Below are 26,900 nucleotides of genomic sequence, written 5' to 3'. Positions count from 1 at the left end.
ATTAATAATTTTTATTATGTTTAATTTTAAAAATGTCGCCAGTAATTAAATTAATAAACAAGTGTTTATACGACCAAACTGGCAATTTATTGTTTGATTATTATATCACGACGTTTCGACCATATGGTTTTGGTCCTTATCGAGTGAAACTAAAATAACAATACAATAAATAATGATAGTCATGTTACAATGAAATAAATAGAATTAGGCAACTTACGTTTATAATTAAAAAGTAGAAAGAGAAAAATCGAAATGTCAAACTGACATTGTATCAACCACTATGTTTGGAATACTGAGATCAACTAAACGACCTTTATTAATTTATCGTATATGTTGACAGAGAATTTAAACAACATATACGATAAATTAATAAAGGTCGTTTAGTTGATCTCAGTATTCCAAACATAGTGGTTGACACAATGTCAGTTTGACATTTCGATTTTTCTCTTTCTACTTTGCCAGTTTGGTCGTATAAAACTTGTTTATTAATAATTTTTAATTGATTAAAAGCACGCGAGATATGAAGTTAAATAATACTTACCTACAAATTAGATAACCAGTACGATTCACACCGTGTGTGCAATGGACTCCTATAAGTTCACCTGTAACAAGAAAATTATACCAGTTTTGTAATTCCAAATCTGATTACACAAGCAACAATATCAGCTTTTAAGCAATAGCATTATTACAAATGACATCTTAATTACATTTTAATATAATAAAAAAAAAGAGAAATCACAGTTTTATAATTTCAAGTATCTGGACATTGCATTTCGCGTATCTTCTTTTTAAAATATATTTCGTAAGTAATGGAGTATAACACAATAATCTCGATAAAGTAATTATGCGGCAATGCAGATGAGAGTCCGATCGGCGAGACACGCGATCGGTATCTCGAAAGTACTTTCGAGACATCGAACGGCGGCGAAAAGGACGCGCAGAAACCGAAGAGATATTCGCTTACGAAAAAGGCGTGCAATAAGGACGCACCGACATACGATTCCACGGGTCATCAATTCGGCCTAGGGCGTGGGGTCGGCACCTCTCCGAGCTCAGCAAGGGGCTGATTATAATATTATCGCAAATTACCGGCAAAAACTGCGACGAATTCACGACGATTCGTGACTTCGTGGCTACAGCCAGCCGATCGATCGCGGCGGCATTTTCGTAAGAGCCGCAATTTTAATAAGAGTAGTTAACCAGCATAACGATCGAACAAACGCGTCGTACCACCGCCTATCTCTTCTTCTTGTATTCCCTCTACGATCACCCTTTTCCTTTAACTTCGGCGTCTTCTTGCTTTCAGCGAAGCGTGAACAAGCGAAGGATAAGTATCAAGTACTTTAGAGGCACTTCGTACCTCCTTACGGCTCTCAGTGTGAATTAAGTGGCCCATCGCGGGTCATGCGATACGCCGTTTGACCTCCGCTTGACCGAACAAAGAGTACATCGGTGTATCTCTTACAACGATACACTGCGCGAGTTATGTCCCTCTCTTTCTGGGATAAACGCGATACTGTATTCGCGAAGGACAATAATGCAAATATATGGTGATTCGAAATGGCGACGCGATAAGATTTTCCGTGAAAAAATTATGATAAACAGTCTAATAAAACTGACCAGAGCTATCTTCCATCTAACAACATGTAGCATTCCAGAAAAGAGTATCGAGATAAAAGTATGCGAAACATGTTACTCGAGCGTAAATGCTATTTCTTCGTAAAGGGACCATGAATTATCATATATGAAAATCATATGAAAATATAACAATGTGAAAATAATAGAGATCGTTGTGAATGCTTAACATAAATAGAACATAAATTGAAGAACTCATTAAAATTTAAAATAGAAAAGATTATAGAGAGATATTTCTGTAAATTTATTTTACGAGCAAAATTATAATCTCTCTGGTAAAAAATATTTTATCATTTCTTTATTTAATTACTGCTAAATAATTTAAATAATTTTTCTAGTTTACATATATATATATATATATATATACACACACACACATGTATATAATTGTAGTATGTGATGAAAGTTTTTTTTTTTTTTGAATTTGCACTTATTTAGATTATTTTAGTATTTCGACATTCACTAGATTTTAGTAAATTGGAAAATAATATTGCACGTATTACAATATAATAACAATCTAAATAATCTAAAGATAATACATAAATCGCATATAATTTGATATTCTAACATAAGTATTTATACATATATGTGTGTATACATAATAAAGTAAATTCGTTTCACGTCCGTATCTATCACGAGGTCATCTCAGGTTTGCATAAGCCAGAAATTTACATCTTTTAGCGGACAAGAATCTCAGAACACGTCGGCATCTAATGTGAATCTAGAGCCGGCACCCCCGTGGCGCAGTAGCCTTTATATCAACAAATAAACCGATCTTCAGCTATAAATTGTCGAATAATATATACAACTATTTTGATATATATTCATATCATTTCTCTCAATTGCTGAATCCCCTTTCTATGTTTTTATAAAAAAGAATTACGAGTTTTATATTTAATTTAAGTGAATCTTATAACATACATTAATCTTTAATTTATATAATAAATCATTTTTTTTAACACAAATAAATATTTTTACCGTACAATTATATTTTATCATAAAACACACGTATTGATATTAAACAAAATAAAAACATAAAGAAATTTTCCATGCAGAATTTTATTATCGGAAATCTTCGACATTTGAGAACGTAAAACTCACGTATTCGCACTTGACTCATACGTATGTACATATCCGTTTAGTATGAAATTACAACGACCGGAGAGATATTACGAAGGTCTCTCAGGGCACCCTGCCGCTTAACAGTTAAAATCAAACGTTGCTCAACGGGAGCCACAGCACAACGATAATAATTATGCTCATCGGTCGAAAATCAGCCTTGTAGACTCAGCAATATCATTAATTAGGTATAAGCCTGCGATTAATTCGGGATATCTGCTTTATAATTTTACGGTCATTTGCAGAGATACAATCTTTCCAGATCTACGTTATAATATAATATAAAGATAAAATTCTCGCCTACAAATTTCTATTCTCCTTCTAGTCTCCTACGTCAGACATAATTAATATCAAAAATAAAAAAAAAACAAGGGAGCTTGAGAAGAAATAGCGGATTCGTGCATTATATTGAATTATAAAATTATTTATTTTCTAATATCGAAAATTTGCGAGATCTTTAAATATCGAGAAGTCGAGGAAATTTCGTTTATTAAATTTGTCCCGCGTTCTGTTAAAAATTGTAGAAAATATTGTTTATAAGTATTGTTTCTTATTTAAAAATATTTTTAAAGAAAGATAAATTTTTTAAATATGATTATTCAATATCACGAGAAAGATTTCAGTTATATATTATCTTATATATTATACTTCAACAAGAGTTCCTTTCATATACAAGAAAAATGTGATTCGTTTTTCAAATTCAGATCAACGGTGTAAAAAAGGCATGTTTCCTTAAATAATTTTTCGAACAAAGTAGAAGTTTAATTCAGTTTCAGTAATATGATCTTTAATCCATCATGTTTAAAACAACGTAAAACGATGGAAAAACAGGAAATTATCAAGCTCAAGCTCAAGTGTATGCTAAAGGTGGGCATGCAAATATTGTTTTCGTCCGTGCCCTCAAGATATTGCCGACGAAGAAATAAAAGACAAGACAATGCACCCGGAATTGGACGCACTTTCAATACGATGTGAAGATTGGTTTTCGAGCTACTGGAGTAGTCGTGAAGTACGACTACCCGAAACGATGCGGTAAATGTGGCAATATGATATACATGTGAGTAAGGTACGTCGGTTCAAATAGCCCCTGGTGGATGCGAAATCCTGGTCGCCTCGTGCCGAAAACATGAGAAAGAGATCCTAGTAGCACGAGAGCGATCTAAAAGCTCGTCGGAGATATATGTAAGAGCTGCTGAAACCAGGGAACGACGTTAACGTCCGGCGTACATAAACATGAAAATATCGCTGGCATGTTACTGCAAAGTCTTTTCGGGCCGCCGATTACTGCCGTCTTAAATCAATCGAGCGCTCCAAGTTCGGTCGCAACGCGCATCGTATACGGAGCGTGTCGCGAAACGAAGGGTTTTGCGACTTAACGAAAGTAAATATTAATCCGGACTCATGTAACAAATACAATTATTATACAAAATATAATTGTTTGACTTTTTCCAAGTCCAACGATTTAAATTTCAGATTTCAGAAATAATTAAATCTATATCGAAATAATTCTTGTGTGTATATATTATAAAATTAAATATCTTAAAAAAAAATTTAAATAAGTAAGAAACATCGAAACACACAAGTCTATCACACAAGTTTAATTTTTATATGCATCAGAAATTTAACAAATTATCGAAGAGATAAGAGTGATTTGTACGTGAGTCATTTCTACGTGATCAGCTGGCGTCTCGACATTGGGCATTGGATACACGGTATTGATAAATGCTAAGTGGTGGGCAACGAATGGGCAACGAAGCGGCTTCTTTTGCCTTGGAATGCATCTCAACTCGTTTTTCGACGGATCGCTGCTCCACCTCCCAGCTCAAGTTAGTCGATTCGTGAGTTTCTCACGTATAAATCTGATAATTCTGTAAATCGCGATAACATAACAGAACGCGCTTATGCGATTTCATCGGGAAATCTGGGACAATTACGTCCATTTCATATTTTACAAAGTTTCCAAGAAAATTGTGAAAATTTCAACAGTTTTAGATTTTGTGCTTAAAACCTAAAAAATATTCTACTAAATTTTTTTTTTAATTTCGGGCATATTATCTGTTATACGACAGCGGGGAAAAAAAAATTTTAAATCTTAGATACGTAGATTTAAGATATAAAGTGCACACATAAACATAGCTCGAAAATCAAACCTCGATTAAATAAATGCGTACAATAAATTCCGATGCAACCTCATATATATAGATATGACTGGTCGTTTGGCACGAGAAAAAATGGAAGAACAGAGACAGATACGCGAGGAAGAGAAGAAAAGAAAGAAAACGACGACGCGGATGTGAAGAAAGAGAAACGAGAATACGAAGAGAAAAAGAAATGCTCAAGGGAACTTTCTTCTCTACTGGTTGATAAACGGCGGCAGATAATTAACAACGCCCCGGTATATGTGTATTTCATGCGTGGGCGTCCTCGAATTCTGATCGGATTCGTTGGGATCGGTCGCTGTTGTCGTCATCCTTGTCGAATTGTTCTTCTCATCCGAAGCACAGAAGCTGGACGAATATCGTACAACTGTGCGAGTAAAACAACCACCGGCTATTCTACATTCGTTTTCGCAACGTACAACACGATCGAACCGTAATCGAGGGAGTAAATTAGGATAGGATACGCTCGTACAGTCGCGATCAACAGTTTCGTTCACAAGCGAGAATACGAGATACCTACGACGATTCCTATCAATTATTCCACGCCAAAAACACGAGTATTCGTGTTTCCCATTCTTTTTTCTTTCAAAGATCATTAATACAAAATTTTTCAACAATTATTTCTGAGTGTGTTGTTGAACCTGATGCATTTTAGTTGGCGCCGATCAAATATGAGTCTTGCAACTTTCATTAGTCATTTCAATGATTCAATTATTCTCGATCAATGTATAAATCATTATATACTTGTTCGAGATTCTAAGAAAGTTACTTTAATCGCCGAATCAAAAAATTTTGTTGTAAAGAGATGGAGATTTGTATATAATTTATAATAAAAAGTCGGTGAATATAATATTTTTGATGTAATGCAAACTCACCTTCACCGCATGTTGCCATGAAATCGTCCATCACTTTAAAGAATCTGCAAGGAAAGAGAGCAAAAATTTTTACTTTTAACAAAGCAATCTTTACCTTTTGTGATTCTATTTTTCCAAGAGATATTTGACATCGCGAGAGAAAAGAATTCACTTTTCAACAATCAATTTAAATTCATAAAATGTTACGTGACCGGAGCCAGCTAAAGAAATTCTCCTGCAAAAAATGTGAATATTATGTATCATTGGTATATGTGTGTTTTGAAAGCGTTTCACATATGTTTTTTATAATAATAATCAGTTCATAAGATAGCTTATTACTAACGAGCATCAACATTCTTGCTATCTAATTATTTACACGGGGGAATAATTATTTTTATCTTGACTAAATAACATAATTAATATCTTAAATATATCTGATATATAATGTTACAGGCATGCATAATAATAGCACCGCCTTTGAGGAGATAGAAATTTCTCATACCTCCTTTATTTGCTGTCTATAATTTTACGAAGCAGCCAGCGCAACGGCGATCGAATTTCCATGGAGCCGATGAAAAAAGTAATCGGCTAAATAAATATTCAGATGCCGGTAACCGGTCGAGCAAACCGGCAGTGTAATAGGTGTATGTAATAGGTATGCAGAAGCCGAGCGGCAAACGAAGGGGGTATGGTAATGAGACTTAAGAGTCGGGACGTTGCACATCCTGAGTTACGGGCAGCGAGTACAGCGAGTACGAGTCCTTTACACACGTCACGTAAGGGCGCTAAGAAGTTAAATCGATTCCGAATTATGTCATGAAAACACGGCGCTCACGCGTCCTCGACGTGGATTAATAATAGCTGCAGCGGCGGCGATTTTTCAACGGGCAGCACATTTCCCCTTTTGTCTTCTATAAACTTTACCGTGAACTTACTGAGGCGGCTTCTTTGTGATCTATGGGATGAAAGGCAAGGAGAAATGGAGAGACAAGAGAAAGATATCTTTGAAACTTCGCAGATTCAGAGAGATAGGGTGGCGCTTATATAATAGTGTACGGGGATGCAGCTATGCATCTCACGTCGGCTCTCCTTCATCACCGTAGCCGAGAACAAGAGGAAAGAGAGAGAGAGAGAAACGAATTTATTAACGAATTAAGCCTGCTTTGACTGCTCGATAAATTACATATAGGAAGATGTTAACATACATACACACATATCCTTCTTGCATTTCTAAAAGAATTCCGAAAATATCGCCGAATGTCGCGTCACGTTTTAATAAAGATTGATATCAATAATGTAATATTGATTTATCAAATATTATATTAAAAAAATGTTATATAACAGTTTTATTACATAACGCGTATATAACAATTATCAATTTTTTAGATATTTTACCGATGTAATAAGTAAATATATTACTATGTAGAAAGAAAGAGAGAGAAGATAATTCATAATTATCAAAAATTTTGCATCCAAATTTGATATCTTAGAATTAATTAATCATCTAAGAGATATTGTTATATATAATACACAGAATATTCTTCTTCGGATAAGTTTCATAAATGTGCTAACATTTAATTTCCAAGGAAATGAGAATAGTGGTGACAAGCATAAAATCGTTTCAATCGTCGAGCGCGGCTACGATAGACTTAGTTCTCCGAAAAGTTACTACGTTCATCATTGTATGGGGATTGGGTGGCCCAATTGTGGCGGTCTATAGAGGCTTAATAGGACCGTTTTAGTGCCTTTGGTCCCTTTCAACTCCGAAACGGACTCCCTATACCGCCGATTAGGCTAACGCGATTATAAGCACTAAGTCATTCACGACTTGCCGACTGGTTTCGACCACTGTTCAATATCGATGGGTTACGAGGTGAGAAATATTTATAACCTGCGATACCTTAACTCATAATGACTCTTGAAATAGGAGCGTCTCGTTACTTGGAGAAGAAGGAAGGAGAAGTGTGAACGCATTTAACTAAGATCGAATCGTAAACTGTCTTCTTATTAAAAAGTTGTCAAATATATATACATATATCATAGCAAATTATAACAAACTGGCAAAAAATTTATTGTACATCATAATTAACGCATATGTAAGAGAAACTTATTTACGGCTCGTAGTTTACAGCACAAGTCGGCAAGTGCAGGAAATAAAATAAATTTCTCGTATACATATCAGTAGCAAAATAACGCACAACGTCGACTGTCATTCGCTCACACCGCCGCGCATTTATAATACTTGAAATATTCGTGGTGCGTCTTCCTCGTTTCAAGAACGTGACAGCACAATCACGAAGAAATGCATCTATCACAGGGGATGAAGGCGGAGTGGGCACGGCCTTCTCCAAGATGAAATATTGAAAGATAGCTGCCGGGGCTCGCGGCGCCGCCGAAACGTGAAAAATGACGAGTGTTAAATTAATTTGACTTTCGGATTTGAATTACAGATTCGAGGCGAACACGGAGGTGTCGTTGTACACGGCGTTTCGCACTCCACTCACAAATAGAAATTCCTCTTGAAGAACCCAATATCGAAAACCAGCTCTAGCATGATGATGATGATGATGATGATCGTCATCATCATCATCATCAGCGTCATCAGAGCGATGACCACATTTTCTATGCCGTCTTCTTCGGAAAATCAAAATCAAAAGATTTGACCCGCTATGTGAGATGAATGGCCATCAATATTTATAAAACTAGTCATCCATCAGTGACAAACTCTACTCCAGAAATATTTTACCGCGTTACCCACTACGAATGCATAGTTTACCGCACACATACACACACACACATACACACCTACATATATATCGCGTGTTTATCTTTTTATACAACGTCGCGAAATATCATTTATCTCTTTCCAATGTTGACTAACCAAATTGATTAATTCGATTACTAGTAAATATCTCCGCTCAGTATAGTTCCGTCTCATTAATTATATAATTTTGTGTTCTTAATTTCATGTGCTTTACAATCTTTAATAATTAAAAAAATTGATGCAAAAAGATGGATTCTTCTACTAATTAATGCAAACACGAAAAGCGTAACCGTTTGATTTTCTTATATTTTTTGACAAACTTACTAATTTTTAAATTTATTTTATTATATATGCGTCGCGCAATTATGATATATATTTTGAATAATTTCCAATTTATAAATAACATGTTATATAGTATCATATCATGTTATATAGATATACGCGATGTTTATGGCAATTATTAGCGCTCACCGTGAAAATCATGATATCCATAACCAAGGTGTTAATGGAACATGGGGTCTTACAATCTTCTCAAGTCTAAGTGACTTCGCTAATTAACTGCAGAGCCTATATCGAGATTATGTTGCCGATAACTCCGGCCGGTTTTATATATAAACCATGAAAATCACGCGTGATGGACGCGTCGGAGACATTCAACTGGAATAAAGTGAAGCGTCCGTGAAACCGCGAAATGACATTTATGGTAGCGCAATTGTCGGTCATAAGCGGTGTTCATTTGAATATCGCACGGTGTGTGGTCCTTCGCACGCGCCCACCATACTACGTGTTCGCGCTCGTTGCGTGCGTGCGTGCGTGCGTGCGTGCGTGTACGTAACTTTACCGTGAGATCACGATCGGGATATGACGTGAAGACGATGCGATTGCGTAATACAATGCGCTATCTAAACTTCATCGTCGTCCGCATCGCTTAAAAAATCTAAATAGATATCATGTTACAAATGCCATTCAACGAGACAATGATAAATAAATATATCATGGCGCTTATAAATTTCTTCAGCATGCAGACGCACCTTGATTATCATCCACGAAGATTTATATAAAACTTCCGCAAATGATTTTTTCCAGCTGATTTCGTCTAGCAAATTCCAAAAGATGATCGAAATGTAAAAAAGAAATCATTATAGATGATCAAGTCGAAGACAATTATTCAACAGTGTTAAACAGCTTTATTCTTCGGGCGATTCGTACTTCACGCCAACAGTAAGTAAACGAGAAGTTTTATTTAACATACGCATATCTTGGCCTCAGATCTTTTAATTATTCATCTTATTCAGCCAAGCAATATATTTTTAGTTTATTATTCTCGCTTTTCCGTACAATCTCAACATAATTAAAATCTTTTGCCTCGTTATTTCATTCTGTTATGTATTGATAATTTTAAAAGCAAATTTTTTGCTCAAACTTTATAATTAAAAATGTGTGTGTCTGTACACATACATATAGACATTGCTCTATATCGTGAAGAATGATGAGAAAGATAGTCGATAGTCGACAGCCGCTACCATGTAAGCCTATAAATCTTTAAATTGGGTAAAAAAAATTTTTTTGGCAATATTTTCAAAATTATAATATAACGTGCTTGTTGAGAATCGCGCAGGATAAACAACTATGTGTACTTGCGATCGGAGTAATCCTCTTACGGAAGAATATCATACTGCATTTTCCGATTTTGAGACGTATATAACCTAAATTATCAATGTTTTTACGATAAAAGCGAAAGATTGCCTCAACTTATTAAGGATACATTGGAAATTTTATAAACTTCAGATCAACGCCAGAAGAGTGGCGTACGTCGACACGATATTATGAGGGAGATATTACACCAGAATACATGCCGACTCCATCACGGAGAATTCCACGACGAGATTTTACATTCACTCCTATTCCACGAAATTATATGAGAAGTACACGTGAAATGGATCTCACAACTGGAGTGGCCGTTCTTCCACGACGAATCGATTGTAAGCACAAAACTCGCGTGTAATCAGACGAATAGCACGCATTCTCTCTCTCTCTCTCTCTCTCTTTCTCTTTATGATTCGTTGTATAAATATAACAAGATATATAATATGCAAAATATGATTGAGTAGATAAAATCTGATGGAAGATTAGTCTAAAATAAAACTAATGGATATAATATTTTTTCTAACTTATTATTTTTACACCTTTTTTATTCTATATATTGCGTTAAAATTCACTAAAGTAGCGCTATCAGTCTACGAACAAGTTTTTTCAATGACACAAACCATCATATTTATTACAGTAATTTGTATAAAACTATTATATCTTATGGGATATTTTAATGCATAGTTGCTGCTTATATGCTTATCTTTATTTTTGATTATAAAGCTGCTGTAAACTCGCATGCTTCAAACTATTTAATTAAACATGCTATAAGATAATTATCTAATTCAATCACATCTTTCTATTTAGTTGACGCGTCAGACGTCGAGGATTTTGACGACGAAGAAGATTTGGGACGTAAGTTGCGCCACGATTGCGTTACGATTTATGCGTGTTACATTGAAACGTTCAAGTAATTCGTTCAATATCGTTGCCCCTTTTCTAGAGCTGGCAAGAGAAACGTTAGAACGATTGAGAAGCGCGGCACAGCATTCAACTTACGTTCCAGAATCGACTGTTGCTCCTGGAACGTATAGAGTGAGACGCACAAGAGCGACGCAATATCCAATGGAATATAGAAGACAACCACCGAGAATGACAAGAGTTACACCTTGTGCAAAATGTTTAAGAGTAAGCGACTTGCCGTATCTTTCTATTTGCGATATACAAAACTATCTATAAATTTGATACGTCTCGATCAAATAAGAGAAACAGAAATATATTTTTGAATTTGATTTATAAAATTCCGTATTCTGAGAATGTTACTAAACAAGTTTCTTGGAAATGAAGTATGTAGCCATCTCACGATTAGAGTTGACCTAGAGCTAGGTTTCCTATCGGTTCCAAGCGGTTTTGGCTCCCCTTTCTTCCGCTCATAAATTCGTTTTCTCTGATTTTTATTCATGTCTACATTTCGCATCAATTTTTCTTTCGTTGCTGTACATTAAAAAAAAAAAAAAAAGAGAGACGTAGAAAATTTTCAGCTAATGGTAACGATTAAATCTATTATAAATGCAACTATTTAAAAATCTTATTAAAATATCTATAAATTATTATATATAGATATTCAATGATTAGTAATATTCAACTGTAAAATTACTAATGCACAAATCTTATTTCCTTAACAGATGTAAAGACATTGAAGTAACAATAAAATGCAATCGACAGCTTTGCACAAGTATGTACATCCATATTTCTTTGCATTTTTATACTTTACACACAGCATACTTCATTTATTTGTAAATATTATCGCGAATAAGCGCATCATTATTATTCAGGTATAGCAACATACGCACGATACGCGCAAAAGGAAGAGAAAATCCTTGAAGAGAAGAATGCTACGTTTAATTATAATGAAATGAGCGTCTTGTTTCGCGATCGTCGAAATTCATGACCGCGAATTGTTTTTACACAAGTATACATGGACTCAGCGAAGGTGGCCTATCGTTGGACACGAGATCGTGTTTGAGAATGTTTAATGCATGTACCACGCGCGGTCTTAGGTAGGTAGATGAACGGTTATCCGATGTTTGTATGGCTATACTCCCAGCACGGATCCCGGAACCCCGAAGATATCGTAGAAGTACTGCGCAAACACTCTGACTGACTGTTTCTCAATCAGAGTCGCGTACGGAAGGCGCACGGTTATAGCAACACTCGGTACACGCTTGTTTTCACGGTCATTCCATCTTTTGCAAGTGCGCAATTTGTCATCATATAAAGCATATATCTTTTGAATGCATTCAATGTTAAACATGCAATTATATAGCTCCATTTCGAGCCAAATGTATTCAGTTAATAATTGCAGAAATTTATCAAAGATAACATTTATCATAGAATTTACAATCAGAAATATATTTTGACAATGACTCGGAGAATTGAAAATCTATCATATACATATAATATTTAAAAAAAAATAGGAAAAAAAAGAAACCGAGTTTGTATGTACTTTTATACAACTTTGATATCGCATCTTTTAAATTGGTTTCTAAACATATATCTAGATGCAAATAAAATAAAATAGAAAATAAAATTTTGAAAATAAAATATGATCAAATTTAATTAGAAAAAATAAGATTTCGTCATTTTTATACTCGAAGATCGATGATAAATAGCCAATAATATTGAATATTAAATAACTCAATGACTAAGTTTGAGTTTTCGTTGAGGAGAAAATTAATAATGCATGCAAACCTATACTAATCGAGAATGGTTAATCGATTCATTGAATCCTCAAGAAGCTTACTCGGTATTTTATGCGAAATCGCTTTTGCACCATTACCTCATATCGCACGGAGAACGACGAAAGAGGAGGCGCGTGCACGCGAAGACGCGGAGGACGCGAGTGGTGGCGAATTTACGTAATGAAGCGATCGCCCGGGTGGTCCCGAGCGTGAGACGCGCGTACGCACGTTTCTTTGCCGTCTCGAGACACGAGACGCTTGCCAAGGAAAGAACAAAGAGAGAGTAGAAATCTCTCTTGCTCCTCGAGGACGACTTGTAGCTCCGGCGTCGTCGTGCTCGTCGGGTCGCCGCGAGCCGAATTAACGGCACCGGAAATATGAAGCAACGTGCACGCGCTTGGACGCATTATACGGATGGGAGAGAAACGCTCGCGCACGATTTTACCACCCACAATCACTTGCCAAAGCATGCCTCTCCCGTGATCTCGGCACTCCGTTAGAGGCACCGGTCCCCCGAGACGCCGCACGTCAGAATATTTGAGATGGGTTCGCCCCGGGCGCTAAAGGAACCAATCGACGATCTTTCAGAGAAACGTCGTCAGCATTTATGTTCGCGCGATCTTTACAGATTACCTCTTTCCTTTTTAGCGAGATATAGATTTCCTGTGTTGGAATCTTGCAGAAAGTTTAAAGATATTTTTCTTATTAATTTGAGAGATAGTGCAGGGATGTATGTAATATTTTAAAAGTGTCAACTATATAATTCTCAATCGATAATCAAATACAATTTAATAATATATATTGTAGACACATATATCCCCTGAAACTGAATATATTTTCTATGATAATAGTTCGCTCATAAAAAGTTTCAGTTTTTTTAATGGTTTCTCTTGTAATCCACGAGTATCGCAAATGAATATCTTATCACGCTCGCAAAATATATACGCAACATCCTGCAATACAAGACAGAGAACATGTGGAAACTTATGTTCGATGTCCTTGCGAATAAAGACGTCTGTTGTACACCCACGTTTCTTGCACATTCGCGTGTACTCGTTTTAAGCTCATAGTACATTCTTCGATCGCATTTAATCAGATCACTGGCACACATCACAATACAAATATTATAATATATGAACCTACTATCTCTCGTAAGTATTCTTCTAATTTTTATTTTAAAGTATATATAATTTTCTTTAAATTAAAATATATATAAAATTAACAATTTCATATTACACAAACAACTTTTATTTAAAAAAGTTTAATAGATATAATTTTAAATGTTTTCAATCAAAAACTTTCTATTATTAATTCAATATTTTCTAATAATATCAAATATTATTTTGTAATATCATGTAAACATCTTGTTTTATTTTCAATTAGTTGAGCACATAAATTGCAGAATAAATTAACTTTTGATCGTTTACGTTTTTCAAATAGAATATTATGGCGCATTTAATAAATGTTAAATGGAATCTCATTTGTATCAAAATAAGTATCTATAGAAAGAATCAATATCTATCTCGTGAATATACATGACAAAATATAGATATGAGGATATGCCGAAACATAGAGAGAGAGAGAGAGTCTAGAATCATCAAGAAAATAACAGTGGGATGGCGCGCGTTGGACGCGAAGGTAGAGAGTTGACAACGTTGATGAATATAGTCGAGTGCAGCATAAATCGGTGGCCTGTACACGATCTTATGCATCGTGAATACAAGGAACCCGAGCCAGTGCTGCAGCTCGGAAGTCGCATCAGATTCGCGTTGCATGCGCTTATGTTTCAATTAATATCGCGTTTCTTGTGAAATTACTTAATCCGGCGCGCATGCGGCTAACGAGCCGTTATCAACGTGTTTATCGTCGGTAACTAGTTCACGTTTACAAAACAAACACGCGTCAAAAACGCGTGTTGTTGTCCGTAGGTGCCCAATTAGTTTTTTTTTAAATAATAACGTTAACGCACTCTATTTATACACGTATACTTAATTATAAAGTTATATTATTTAATTTATATTATTTAATTTTTGATGAAAACTATACATCTATTAATCATTTATATACATGCGTAATTTAATAATTATACAATAAAATGACTCAATAATTCTCAATGGAATAATATTTGCAATCAATGATATAAAATTAATTTATAAAGAATGATACACGTATATAATTGATGTTTCTATTGATGTTATCTGTTTTTATTCATTTTATTAATTGTCCAATCAGATAAATCAATTATTGAATAAACGCATTTGTTATCATGTATCCAGTTAGCCCGACCACTCGAGATGCGCAATTAGCTACGTCAAATTTAAAACTCCGTCACGAGCGAGCGTAATCATGTGTTGGTTCGTCTTTTTCTCACGATTTCTCCTTTAATTGCCAACTGTTAATCCTACAGGCACAGCGCTGCGAAATAAGGAAACGTCGTTTACCTTCCAAATACCATTTTCGAACGGCAGCGAGCATCGGTGCCTGCTATAAAGATATTTTTAGCATGCTCGTGGCATTTCGTAGACACGTTCGCAAGGACATCCTTGAAGCAAAGGATCAACATCTTTGATCTTCCGGACACGCGAAAAACGAGAGATTCCGTTCGGCATAAGTCAACGTTACTGCCTGATAAATTTCGTCGATACGATTGTGACCTCCGAAGGGTTAAAGCTTTGTAAGTAGAATACAGATCAGAGATGAAAGATAGAAAATCTCCACCTTCCTGATTTGCGTACAAGTCGGTTTAGTTTAGTTCGCTTGTCCCATTTCGTCGTCCAGTCTACCTCCGCGCTTTCGTCAAAGTTCAAGGATATCTAGGATATTAAGTGGCGCCTAGTTTTCACCTACTCCGTACCCCCTTCTTCCCTTTTCTTCATTTCTCTCTTTTTCTCTTTCTCCCTCATTTTGGCTGCGGCAGCGCCGGTAACCGAACCGATCCTATCAAGGATGCAGTTAATTACACGTCGCGCAACAGCCGAGCCACAAAGCCATCAGGACACGCTCAAAGAGATCAACAAAAGAGTATGCCGGGACCAGACGGGCGATAGGCTATTCGCATACCTGCCCGGCTATTAACCGTTGATGCGAATCACCGTTTTATCCTCGAATTATACAAATCGAGCCGCGTCCTTTGTGCGGGCCGATCGTCGAGAAAGAAGAGCGAAAGAAGCCGGGTGATCGCGGAAGGTCGTGCTTTGACCCGCTCGGCCGAATGAACCGGTCAACATTGTTTCTCTTTATTAAGAAAATCTCGTATGTTTATTACGTCTCCTGTGCAGTCGAACAAGTAAATAGTATTTAATGCGACGCGACGTTGTTAAGAGCGCGCGCGTGTCACGTTTTTCACGCGCTGCACTTACGAGAATGTTTTTAGTAGCGCTCTTGCCCCGAGAAATAATCGCGTCGAATATCGCCGTAAAATGTCTTTATATTTCTTCGCGAACGCAAACGCTTCCCAACACTTGGGAGACATGATAATTAATATCTTATTACCGTAATAATAAATAATTTTTATATCTCATAAGAAATCATCGCGTTAATTGCAGCACTCGAGCATTGCTTTTTTCTGATCGTATAATGCAGTTCTTACACATTAACCGATTATATAGTATTTAGAGATATCTTTTGTATGCGCATGATAATGGAGAGAGAAAGAGAAAGAATGAGAGAAAGAAAAAATAAGGAGGCAGGAGAAACGAGTAAGAGTACAGCGCACGATATTCGGTAAATCATTGAACGTTTATTGCAGTTAATTAGTCGACTGACCGGCCCCATCAAGCGGTTTTGCATATATCGTTTTTTTGGAGAAAAGCCACACGCGTGCGTATGATGGCGCCGTGCAAAGGTTAATATGCATCCTCATCCCGCACGAGCAAAGTATTGGATGTTATCTTAAACATCGTGGAAATTTCGAGAATTTTATTAAGCCTCTCCCGACTACCTCACGATCATTATGCGAGGATTTTAATAATTGCGACTTTTCCTTTTATATCGTAAAATCTTATGTGACCAATTAAGTAAAAAAATAAGATTAATATATGATATAATATATATCTATTAATATTGTCATTATAATTATATTTACATGTATTTTTTATTAAACATAAGAAAACAATTTTATAAAATAAAATATAACTTTTCTCTTTCTTTCTCTATCTCTACTCCCTTTTTAAATTTTTTAAATAAAAAATAAATATATTTTAAGAATGTAATATCTTGTTATAAACCTAAATATAAAACTCTGGAATTTAAATTCACTATCATAAACATGTATTATTAAAAGTTATAATAAAAACTCGTTTTTTTAATAATAAATAGGATTTTTGAAAAAATGCTTAATGTCATCATATATATTTTCTTATATCGCATATATTTATCCGATAAACTTTTAAAGATGCAAAAATGTACGATTGAAAATAATTCCATTGGATAAGAAACCGCGTCTACGCAGCATATTAAACGCGGAAGTTGCATCGTTTGGCAATGATTAGTCGAACAAAACAAAAATTGTCGCGATATCAGTCTCATCGTGCAAGGTAGATCGTAACTAAACTCATTACTCGATGCAATATGAACTAAAATATTCCTGACACTGTAACACGATTCGCTATATAGCGCGTATTTTACGACTTAAATTAGTGGACGAAAAAATCGAGGGAAAGAGAGAGAGAGAGAGAGAGAGAGAGAGAGAGAGAGAGAGAAAGGACGGTAAGCGATAAATTTCTGACTCGCTCCTGATTTCTCGAATGTTCGGAGATAAAAAACAGTATACACTGAACTTTCTTGTTAAATTAACACGTGATTTGCAGACGGAATGATTAATCGGCTGTCACTTGCGCTATATGGATCTCATCTCATCTATATGAATCTCATCTCATGATCAATCGCCGATTGCTATGAGATAGAGTTAATAAACGTGAAATACAATCGGCATTAAGTTAATGATTAATTTAAGCCATACTAAAAAAGTTTATATATATTGCCTGTAAATTGATTAAATTGTTTACGAAACCCATCACAGTTTGATGGAAAATTATTGTGTAAAAATATACTTATAATATTATTATACGTATAAAAATTATTTCTTATAGGAAAAAAATGATATCTCTAGATTTTAATCAGGTTAAAATATACTGCAAATATAAAAAATTCTGAGACTAAACTATCGCAAAAAATTTACAAAATTTACAATGTTTTCAAAAATTCTAAAAATTCAAATATTCTAAATAGTGATTTTGCGCAACTGAATTATATATTCTTTAAGCCAATATAAATGTCTCATTGAAAGAATGAATAAAATAACATATGCTGTATTGATTATAAAGGCACCCAGTATTTTAAATAATGGACAATTCTACTTACTTTTTAATTAGATCCATAGGCGGCACTTTTCTTCCCGGTATAGCAATCTTCTCGTATTTAACACCAGCATTTGTAAATTCCTAAAACAGAGATGTCAACAGCATAAACAACCGCATGCATATTGTTACGTAACAAAAGCAGAATGTTCGCCGTTGCATGAAACGAAGATGCATTAATTGAGTACGAGAGAACTATAATTTGATCGGCCAAGCTATTGTCATGTTAAACCGCCCCGGAGCTCTCATTAGCATCACTAATTATCACACGTAAAACCGTCAATTACAAACAATGCGAGTAATCATACGTTTCTGAATGCGAGCGCGTCGTCTGAGTGTGATGTAAACCGAACGTTGGTAAACCGAAACAATCGATCGTTACGAAGCTTGCAAGGGCGGAAAAGAAATATACGACACTAATCGACACGAATGAAAGCAAGATTCACAGTCATTCGCATCTCGGAAAACACTCCTTGGCACAAGTGTATTCAGTGCCTGGAGGCAGCATATTCATAAATCTCTCTACTATATATCCCTAATCAGTGTTCTTAAATTTCAAACGCACTATTCATAAATTTAAACGAGAAACAAACTAGAATAAAAAATAAATTATCGCAAAAAATATACAAATAACATCTAAATAATCGAAATCAAATAATAATATAAAAATTAAGGAATTAAAAAAATGTACGCGAATTATATAATGCATTGACATTTATTGTTATTTTTAATTATTAAAAAAAATATCGCTTAACAAGAGCAACGACTATGTATAGTTCTAACTTGTTATGAACGATATCAGATAACAATTATCACTAGTTTCTTCACCCTGATGACAGATCACGTCATAATAATCAATCTTTTTGACTTTGCTTTTAGCGAAATATTAGAAACTCAATCCTCGTGATCGTGCAGTATTGCTCTTAATGGTTATCTCGAAGCTCTTTTCTCTTCTCCTGCCGTCAATAATGCACAAGAAATTCTTTCACGCTCAGGAGCATCTCTAGTTTTTAATCTCAACAAAAGCAAAGTTAAGTCATTAACAATTTAAAGAAGATATAATATATATTTAATCTTGAAAATATATGTATCACGATATTATGCGATGAAAATTTTATTTATACATTCTTTGATATCTTTATGTAGAAAAAATCTTAATCACATAATGTAGTTTATATATTCTATAGCACATCTAAAAAAATAAGGTAATGAAAATCAGCGTGCACCATATACAAAAGCGAATTAGAGAATTAGAGCCATATCTGATACCGATGATAAAATCTTCACGAATCGAGATATGCAAGATCCATTGTCTCATAATCTTGTTTTCTCTTATGATATCTACAACGAACAGGAAAATTAAAAGATCGGCTAACCGCTTCATTATATATGTATAATGCGCTCTAATTAGGCGTGGGCGACACCGAAAGATCTCTCTGTTAATTATCGTTGCCTCGCAGCGCTATTGATGTTTGCGGCGTTTGTGTGTAATGTTTTTAAAACATATATCCCCTTAGTGAGATTCCTCGCGTGGCAAATGGCTGTCCAAACGTCGGTGAAGTCGGGACAAAAAGCAGAAGATGGAGCGACCGAACCGACTCTACGACTTATTAATATAATTGATCGGTCTTCGGCCCTGACAGCTCTGACCCAGAAAACATCGCGGGCATATTCTCGCTTGCTCGACACGCCGCCGGCTCGAACCAGCGATCAGTCAGTCAATCGAGAGTCGCTGGCAGCCGATTATTCCAAAAATCTAATAATAAGTTCATTAGCTCGCGGCGCCTCCACTCTCGCTACAAATTAGTTGGGTCGAGTATTCTTAAATCAAGAAACTGATCCCGATGCGATATTAATAAGTCGGAGCGAGAGTAAAGAAGGGCAGGTGAAGCGAAGGAGGAAAAAAAAAAATATGATAGACAAATGGAGATAATGCAGACAGTTAAACCGTAAAGTTCGAGGAAGAGAGAGAAAAGAATCTGTATATCAGCTCGATCAAGGAATGCAGCAGGTGACAGCTTGCGAGAGAGTGAAAAGAGAAGATGTTTTTTGTCTCGAGTTACTGAAAGGTAAGGAAGTACGTGCATAAACATAGCGAATTACGACTTGAAATTCGAACGGTACGCAATATATTTTCGCATTAATTTTGCGTGGCAATATCAGTATATTATTTCATCAGACAATATTGCCTGCATATCGCCCCTTTTTAATCGCATACAACAATCTCAAACCAATTTATTTACGTTACATGTTACATATGTTATGCATTATCCAAAAATATTTATTTTAAAAGTAATGCAATTATCAATAGATTAATTACTAAAAATATAAAAATGTCGCTACTGCTCACAAGTGGATAAACGTTTGGTTTTTATACACAACTATTTTTAAAAAAATATCCAATAAATAATTTTACAAAATTTCGGCTTTTTTACTTACCTTTTTATCATAGTAGCGACACGTGTTTGTCAGATCGATGATATATTTGAGACGGGGAAACGATTCCAGCAATATTGTCGTCGTAAATCTGCAACAATGAATATGGCCGGATTATAATGCGTGCTGAATGGTATTTCAATTTATCGATCGTTCGTAAAATCGTTGCGCTACTTGAATCGTAAAATATAAACATGACATCTTCCTTCGCTCGTAGATGAGAGAAGATGGGAAGATCTAATCGACAGAGATGGCGTATACAGGGAGATGCTTTTCGAGGGGCGCGATCTATATGACTGGATGATATATTAAGGGAAGCGAAGAATCTGAGATTCCAAGCAAAAGGGATCGGATTAGGCGGGGGTGTCGGCCCAAATAGTTTCACCATCCCTTTCGATATATCAAAACCTGAGAGACGTACCAGGTGCATGCATACGTGCGTGCGAGCATGAGTAGATACGGAAACGAGCATGGGCCTGTTTCGAACCAACGATTCCCCATAAATAAACAACTCTCGTGTACGCGCGCTGAGATGTTATTAAAAAAAGCTCCTGGTGAAATTTATTGGGATACGAGTCGATTTAAAAGCTATTAACGGCGAGCTAATGTGATCCTTTAGATTTATGTAACTGACCAAGTGAGAAGTATCGCGTCTTCGAGAGCGCACCACTATAATCATTGCTATAATTTTTATGAATGACACGATTTATCAACGAACGGGTGTAAAACTATTTTTTTCTTCTTTCTTTCTTTTCGCGCATCGAGTTACCACGGCGCGACATAGCTCCGTCCATCTCGCTAATGTGCTTTAGTACGTTCATGCATCATCCCCTGTCTGCCAGGAGAGAAATTCTGCACCGTGATATAAACGCAAGTGCAGATATTTGCGGAATAAAAGAGAGGCAAGCGGTCATGGTGTTTAGACGAGGTCTGTCTTATCCGAATGACAAGTCATGCCGATACTTACCGTTGCTGTGGCTGTAGATTCTTCGCTATAGCCTGAAACAAAAAGAAAACAACACTCATCACCGAGGAAACGCCACAAGAAATAATTAATAGCAAACTTAGTAACCGCAACTACATAGTGCTTCGGAAGAAACTTTAAATAGCATCTATGAACGACTTCATCTCCACAATCCGTTAACTATCGCCGCATATCTATGTTTCATAGGATCGGCACGATACACAAGTCATCTTCAATTTCTCGTTAATTAAACAAAATTAATTAAATAGCGCGTGCTTAATAGGCCGCACGAGACGATCGCGCGCCGTAATCGCATATAGCTAACGAATGATTGATTGACTCAAATCTTATGTCAGATAACGATATATACGGACGTCGATCAACACCCAGGGGAAAAGGCTTAAAGACACGCTTCAGCCACGGGCACGATGATTCGGTTATAATACCAACACTCCTTGATGTATCGAACATGCAATCTGCTAATTTTATCTTACATACATATTGTATGACACGTAGCTCTGTGAAGATGTGTAAAAACTATTTCTTTTTTTATTTTATTTTTTTTTAACGATTAAATCGTAGAAAATCAAAACATACATATATGTATAAAAAAAAATCCTAATAATACAAAATTGAATTAAGAATACGGCATTATATTATAGCGCATAATGTATATATGTTCATATTTTAAGATAACAAGTTGCATAGGATACGACAGAAGGTAAATTGAAACTTTCGTTAGTCGACTTGTAGCATCGCACCCGCTATGGGTGGGCTAATGGTAATTACGGGTTTAGACGTTAGCTATCCGATTGGTTGGGCGGAGAGATCGTATCTACAGATGAGTATGGAATGAGTATCGGTCGCATTAATAATAACGGAGTATAGCTCTCGTATCCGAACGTAATAATCCGACATTGACTAGGCGTGAGACTATTTTCAATCTTTTTGATAGCCGATCCTGTCGTATGTTTCACGTTTTGAGATGTAATTTCGCAGTGTGTTTCACAACTAATGGAGATAATTTATAAAATGTGCGCAAACATTACACAATGTAAAAGATACATTCGCTAAAAATGTACTATAAAAATACATTTTTTAATACATTAATAACTTTAAACAAGTGCAATTTAATAAACATTCCTATTTCACACTTTAACGTGACACAATTTTTAAATTGCCACGAGAAGTGATATTAATAATGTAATAATTACATGCAGTACTGCAATTATTTCATTATTAATATTATTGCCACATGATGTAAGAAATATAAGAAATTCATAGAGAACAATGCTATAATGCTACGATGCAATCGTACTGACGCGAATGCCAGTATGCGCCTCACCTTTGACAAGATTCACATATTTACGCTCCAAGTAAGGATAGGACGACCAAAGTAAATGCAAGGATTTACGAGTCTTCTGGAGACAGGAGATTCGCGGCACTCCTCGACGGAAAGACCGAGATCGGCAGCGAGAAAGAGAGAGAGAGAGAGAAGATTGCAGGTAGCTTTTGCCCACCTGCGAAATTTAGTAACCCCGTTCGCGCATGAGAGGCAGTTTATTTTTCACATAATATATTCCGTTCTTCGCGGTTGACAGCCGGATCGCTCTCTCCGCTGATTCCACCATTCAATTTCACGATCTTTAGTCTAATATATGGGCCCGTCTAAATCAGGATTATCGGCCGCGCCTGCATTGTGAATCTTCCTAACAATCCGCACGAGTTCGTGCAGCATCCCTCGTCTGTCGCTTTTCCGCACGTTGTATCTTTCAATTTTCACTTACATTCCTACCCATATTCATTAGTATGTATAATATTTTAATGTAAATTAAAAAAATAGTAAAAAATTATAAATTATTTCGATTTCAAAGAATTGAATAACATTTTTTTGTAACAGCTAAATTTTTTAAGAGAAATAATACCAAAACAAATCTTCTTAAATAAAAATTTTCAATAAAAATTAAATAAATAAAAAGTTTAATTTACAAAAATTAAATGTCAATAGCAATTTTCACAAAACTCATTCATTTTTTATTTAAACCTTTTAATATTTAGACTTAATATGACTTTATATCTGAATAGTATTTAAAAAGACGCACAATGGGAATCCAAAACAAAACTTGCACGCCGACAAATTTGGCTAATCGAAAAACAACAAGGAGAAAGATGTTAAAATATATTTTGTTTCGTGCCAACAACGTATCTCATATTGGTTACAGCTGTGTGCCAAACATATGTGTGTATCTTGTCTTAAACAAAAAATTTTAATGTAACAAAAAAATTATAGAGAGACTCATCAATTGAAATAGATAAGAAAACGTTGCATTTACCAAACAACATTTTGACATCCATGTCTCCAACATATCAATATATATATATATATGTGACATAAATATACATCTGTGCCGGAAAATTTGCATACGTTATAAACATTTATAAAAGTGAGTATTGATGAAACATAACGCGATAAAAAGCTATCGAAAAAGTATTGCCTTTATATGACGTAGGCGTTAACCAACGGTTAACATTGGCGATATTTATTGGAAATATTTACGAGAGGGGTGAGCTTTCATGCCTTTGTATCGAGTGGATCATAATATTCCCAAGGTTCTCGCCTGGTCATTTGGAATCGACGGCGTAATCTCTGCAAAACTGGCGTGAGAACTTTGATGAGAACGAGGAGAAATGATCGGAAAACAGGCTCTAAGCCTATTTCAAGAGGAAGAAGAAGAGGAGAAATCAAGAATTCAAATACGACGTATTGATAATACGATTTAAATTTTCCGAAAAATAAAAACAATTAATTGTTTTTAATAAAATGTTAGAAATAATTATTGCTTACAATTATCCGCAACAACACGTATCTATTTTCTACAAAAATGTGAGAAGTTCTACAAATGTTCAAATATTTCTTTCTATATCTAAGTTTGAGTTTTCAAAAATTTATATAAAAAAAATCATAATTATAAATACTAATTATAATAACATTAATTATAATTAAAATACAACGAGGTTATATATAATTAAAAATTATGTGCAAATAAATTATATAACCTATCCAAATAATTTTTTTATTATATCTTATTGCGTTTTATTATCTTATACGATCACATTTTTGTAGTTTTTGTAGCAAATTGATTTATGTAGCACGGAATAGCTCTTATAAGTATCTTTTTAATACGCACAATATGCGGTAATTTAGCGAAGCAAAATTTGTGTAATGCAAACTAGGGCGGCACAGTAATTTGAAAGGCGAAGCAAACAATGGCAAGCAAACAGAGGTGCTTTCGTACTAGAAATAAGCTAAATCTCATCAAATTCTATGTCACTAGCTTACCGTATTTCCCATGAATTGCTCATAACTTCTGTTCTCTCGAATAGACAAGCGTGGAGAACGACCAGTAAAATTGCTCTTTGTCCGAAAAATTATTATTTCATTTTACACGCTCACTGTCTTTTTTATTTAGCAAAATTATCTATAGAGATTGTCTTTATAAATAAGTGTTATCAGGCTTATTATTGATTAATCACATGCAATTTCAAAGTAATGATCAATAATTAAAATTAAATAATTTTATGATATTAAAGAAACTATTTCATGAAATCATCTAAAATTATAAATTTCTTTCATTTTATATGTAAAGATTACATTAATTAATTCTCATTAATTAAATTAGAATAGAGTCTTTTTATAACAGAGATTAACTTAAATTATAAAAAAAAAAAAAAGAAAGAAATCAATTTCCGTCAATTTTTTCCGTCTCTCTACGTAATATAACATTTATTCTAAACTTCAAATTTTATGTTATCAGGATTTGAAAAAAATTATCTATAAAAATACAAACAATTTCACAGATTTGCCGAGTACGGAATCATGCCCGAAACATATGAGAACAAGCCAAGAAAGAAATGCGAAAAAAGGGACCAGTGACTTGGGAGATAAACATTTTATTGCATAAAAGAACGAGGAATATTTCTATTAGTTATAGAGTGGAGAAAAATCATATAGATTGTTATATGATCATCTCGAGCTGATACATGCGCGACGTTATTCATACACTTACTTCTTGATTTGGCAGAAAATTCGAAGCTATCTAAAATGGGTCACCTATGCGGAAAAAAGACATGTATGACAATATGACAACGCGTCATTCACTAGTCATTATCAAAGACTTTAAAACTTTAATTTGACTAAATAATGCATTATCGATTACGATCACGAAAAAACATTCAAGCCTCTGTTTAAAAATAAAGAATCCGTTAATCTGACACTCTTACCATTAAGAAATTATAATTCAAATTTATAGCAATTAATTAGCATTCAATCTAATTATTTGATTTAATTAATTAATTAATTGGGTACTTAATTGCTAATTTATTACGCCACCCGATTTTTTTTTCTGATATTAAAATAATATTACAAAGTATTTCAATTAATTGTATAACATATTTCTTGATTTCATAATTTTTTCGAGAAAAGATAGCTTTTAGAGATGGATAACAAAACATTTTGAATAATAAATTAAACGCCAATTCATCAATTTCCGTGCACTATTTCGGAAATAGAATATCTTCGCGAGAGAGTGTGTAGAAAATTGATTTTCTGACTAATCCAATAATCACGTATCAATTTAATGTATTCCGCGGCGTTTTTATAATTTCACATTTTACCGAAAGAACACAAAGCCGATCGATACAATGTCGATTAGCGACCACTCGTCGAACCCCATTGTAACTGACGAATTGACCATTAGCGGGATTCCAAGACGTATCATCGACCATTATATGACAGTGAAATACAAGACATGTTGAAAGTAGTTCTTTGTGCAAAGTTTTACGTAAAAAATTTACGCACGGATAATAACTTGAGAAATCATTATAAAATCACTGCGTACCGATTCATGTGTGAGAAGAAATCAATAAAATGACAGACAGGTGTCAAAATTTTTCAAGATTAAGAGAGAAGCAATAAAAAACGGAAAGAGAAATTAAATCGTCTGTATCAGTAATACATCAAGGTTTATTTCAACATGGACAGGATACTACAAGCATTTAGGAATTGATTACAGGTATCGTGTACTGCGATACATCACAGCCTCGCCATTTTGTGTGAATAACGAATTAGTACCGTTCCGACACGAGGCTTTATAGACTACCATTGCCAGCCGCGTGTTCCCTATCACCGACTATCGTCAACGATCACGGCGAAAGCGAGAACGTGTTTCTCGAACATGTATAAATAATAGGGCCGCATCGGCAGTCGCTATAATTCAATTCACAC

The 26,900-nt window shown here is 34.9% G+C and overlaps 1 protein-coding gene across 1 annotated transcript in view; it reads right to left on the bottom strand.

Moving 5' to 3' along the window:
- Positions 1-26,900, bottom strand: part of LOC126850306 (RNA/RNP complex-1-interacting phosphatase) — a 41,727-nt gene that overhangs the window by 3,298 nt on the left and 11,529 nt on the right. The window contains exons 3-7 of the mRNA XM_050593168.1: positions 21,620-21,651; positions 20,656-20,743; positions 18,221-18,300; positions 5,789-5,832; positions 542-602 (exon numbers count right to left, since the gene is read on the bottom strand). Of these exons, the coding sequence (XP_050449125.1) occupies positions 542-602; positions 5,789-5,832; positions 18,221-18,300; positions 20,656-20,743; positions 21,620-21,651 (305 nt within the window). The remainder of the gene's footprint in view (positions 1-541; positions 603-5,788; positions 5,833-18,220; positions 18,301-20,655; positions 20,744-21,619; positions 21,652-26,900) is intronic.

Source organism: Cataglyphis hispanica, chromosome 6, assembly GCF_021464435.1.
Source record: "Cataglyphis hispanica isolate Lineage 1 chromosome 6, ULB_Chis1_1.0, whole genome shotgun sequence".
Lineage (NCBI taxonomy): Eukaryota > Metazoa > Arthropoda > Insecta > Hymenoptera > Formicidae > Cataglyphis > Cataglyphis hispanica.
This window is presented reverse-complemented; position numbering and strand designations above follow the sequence as displayed.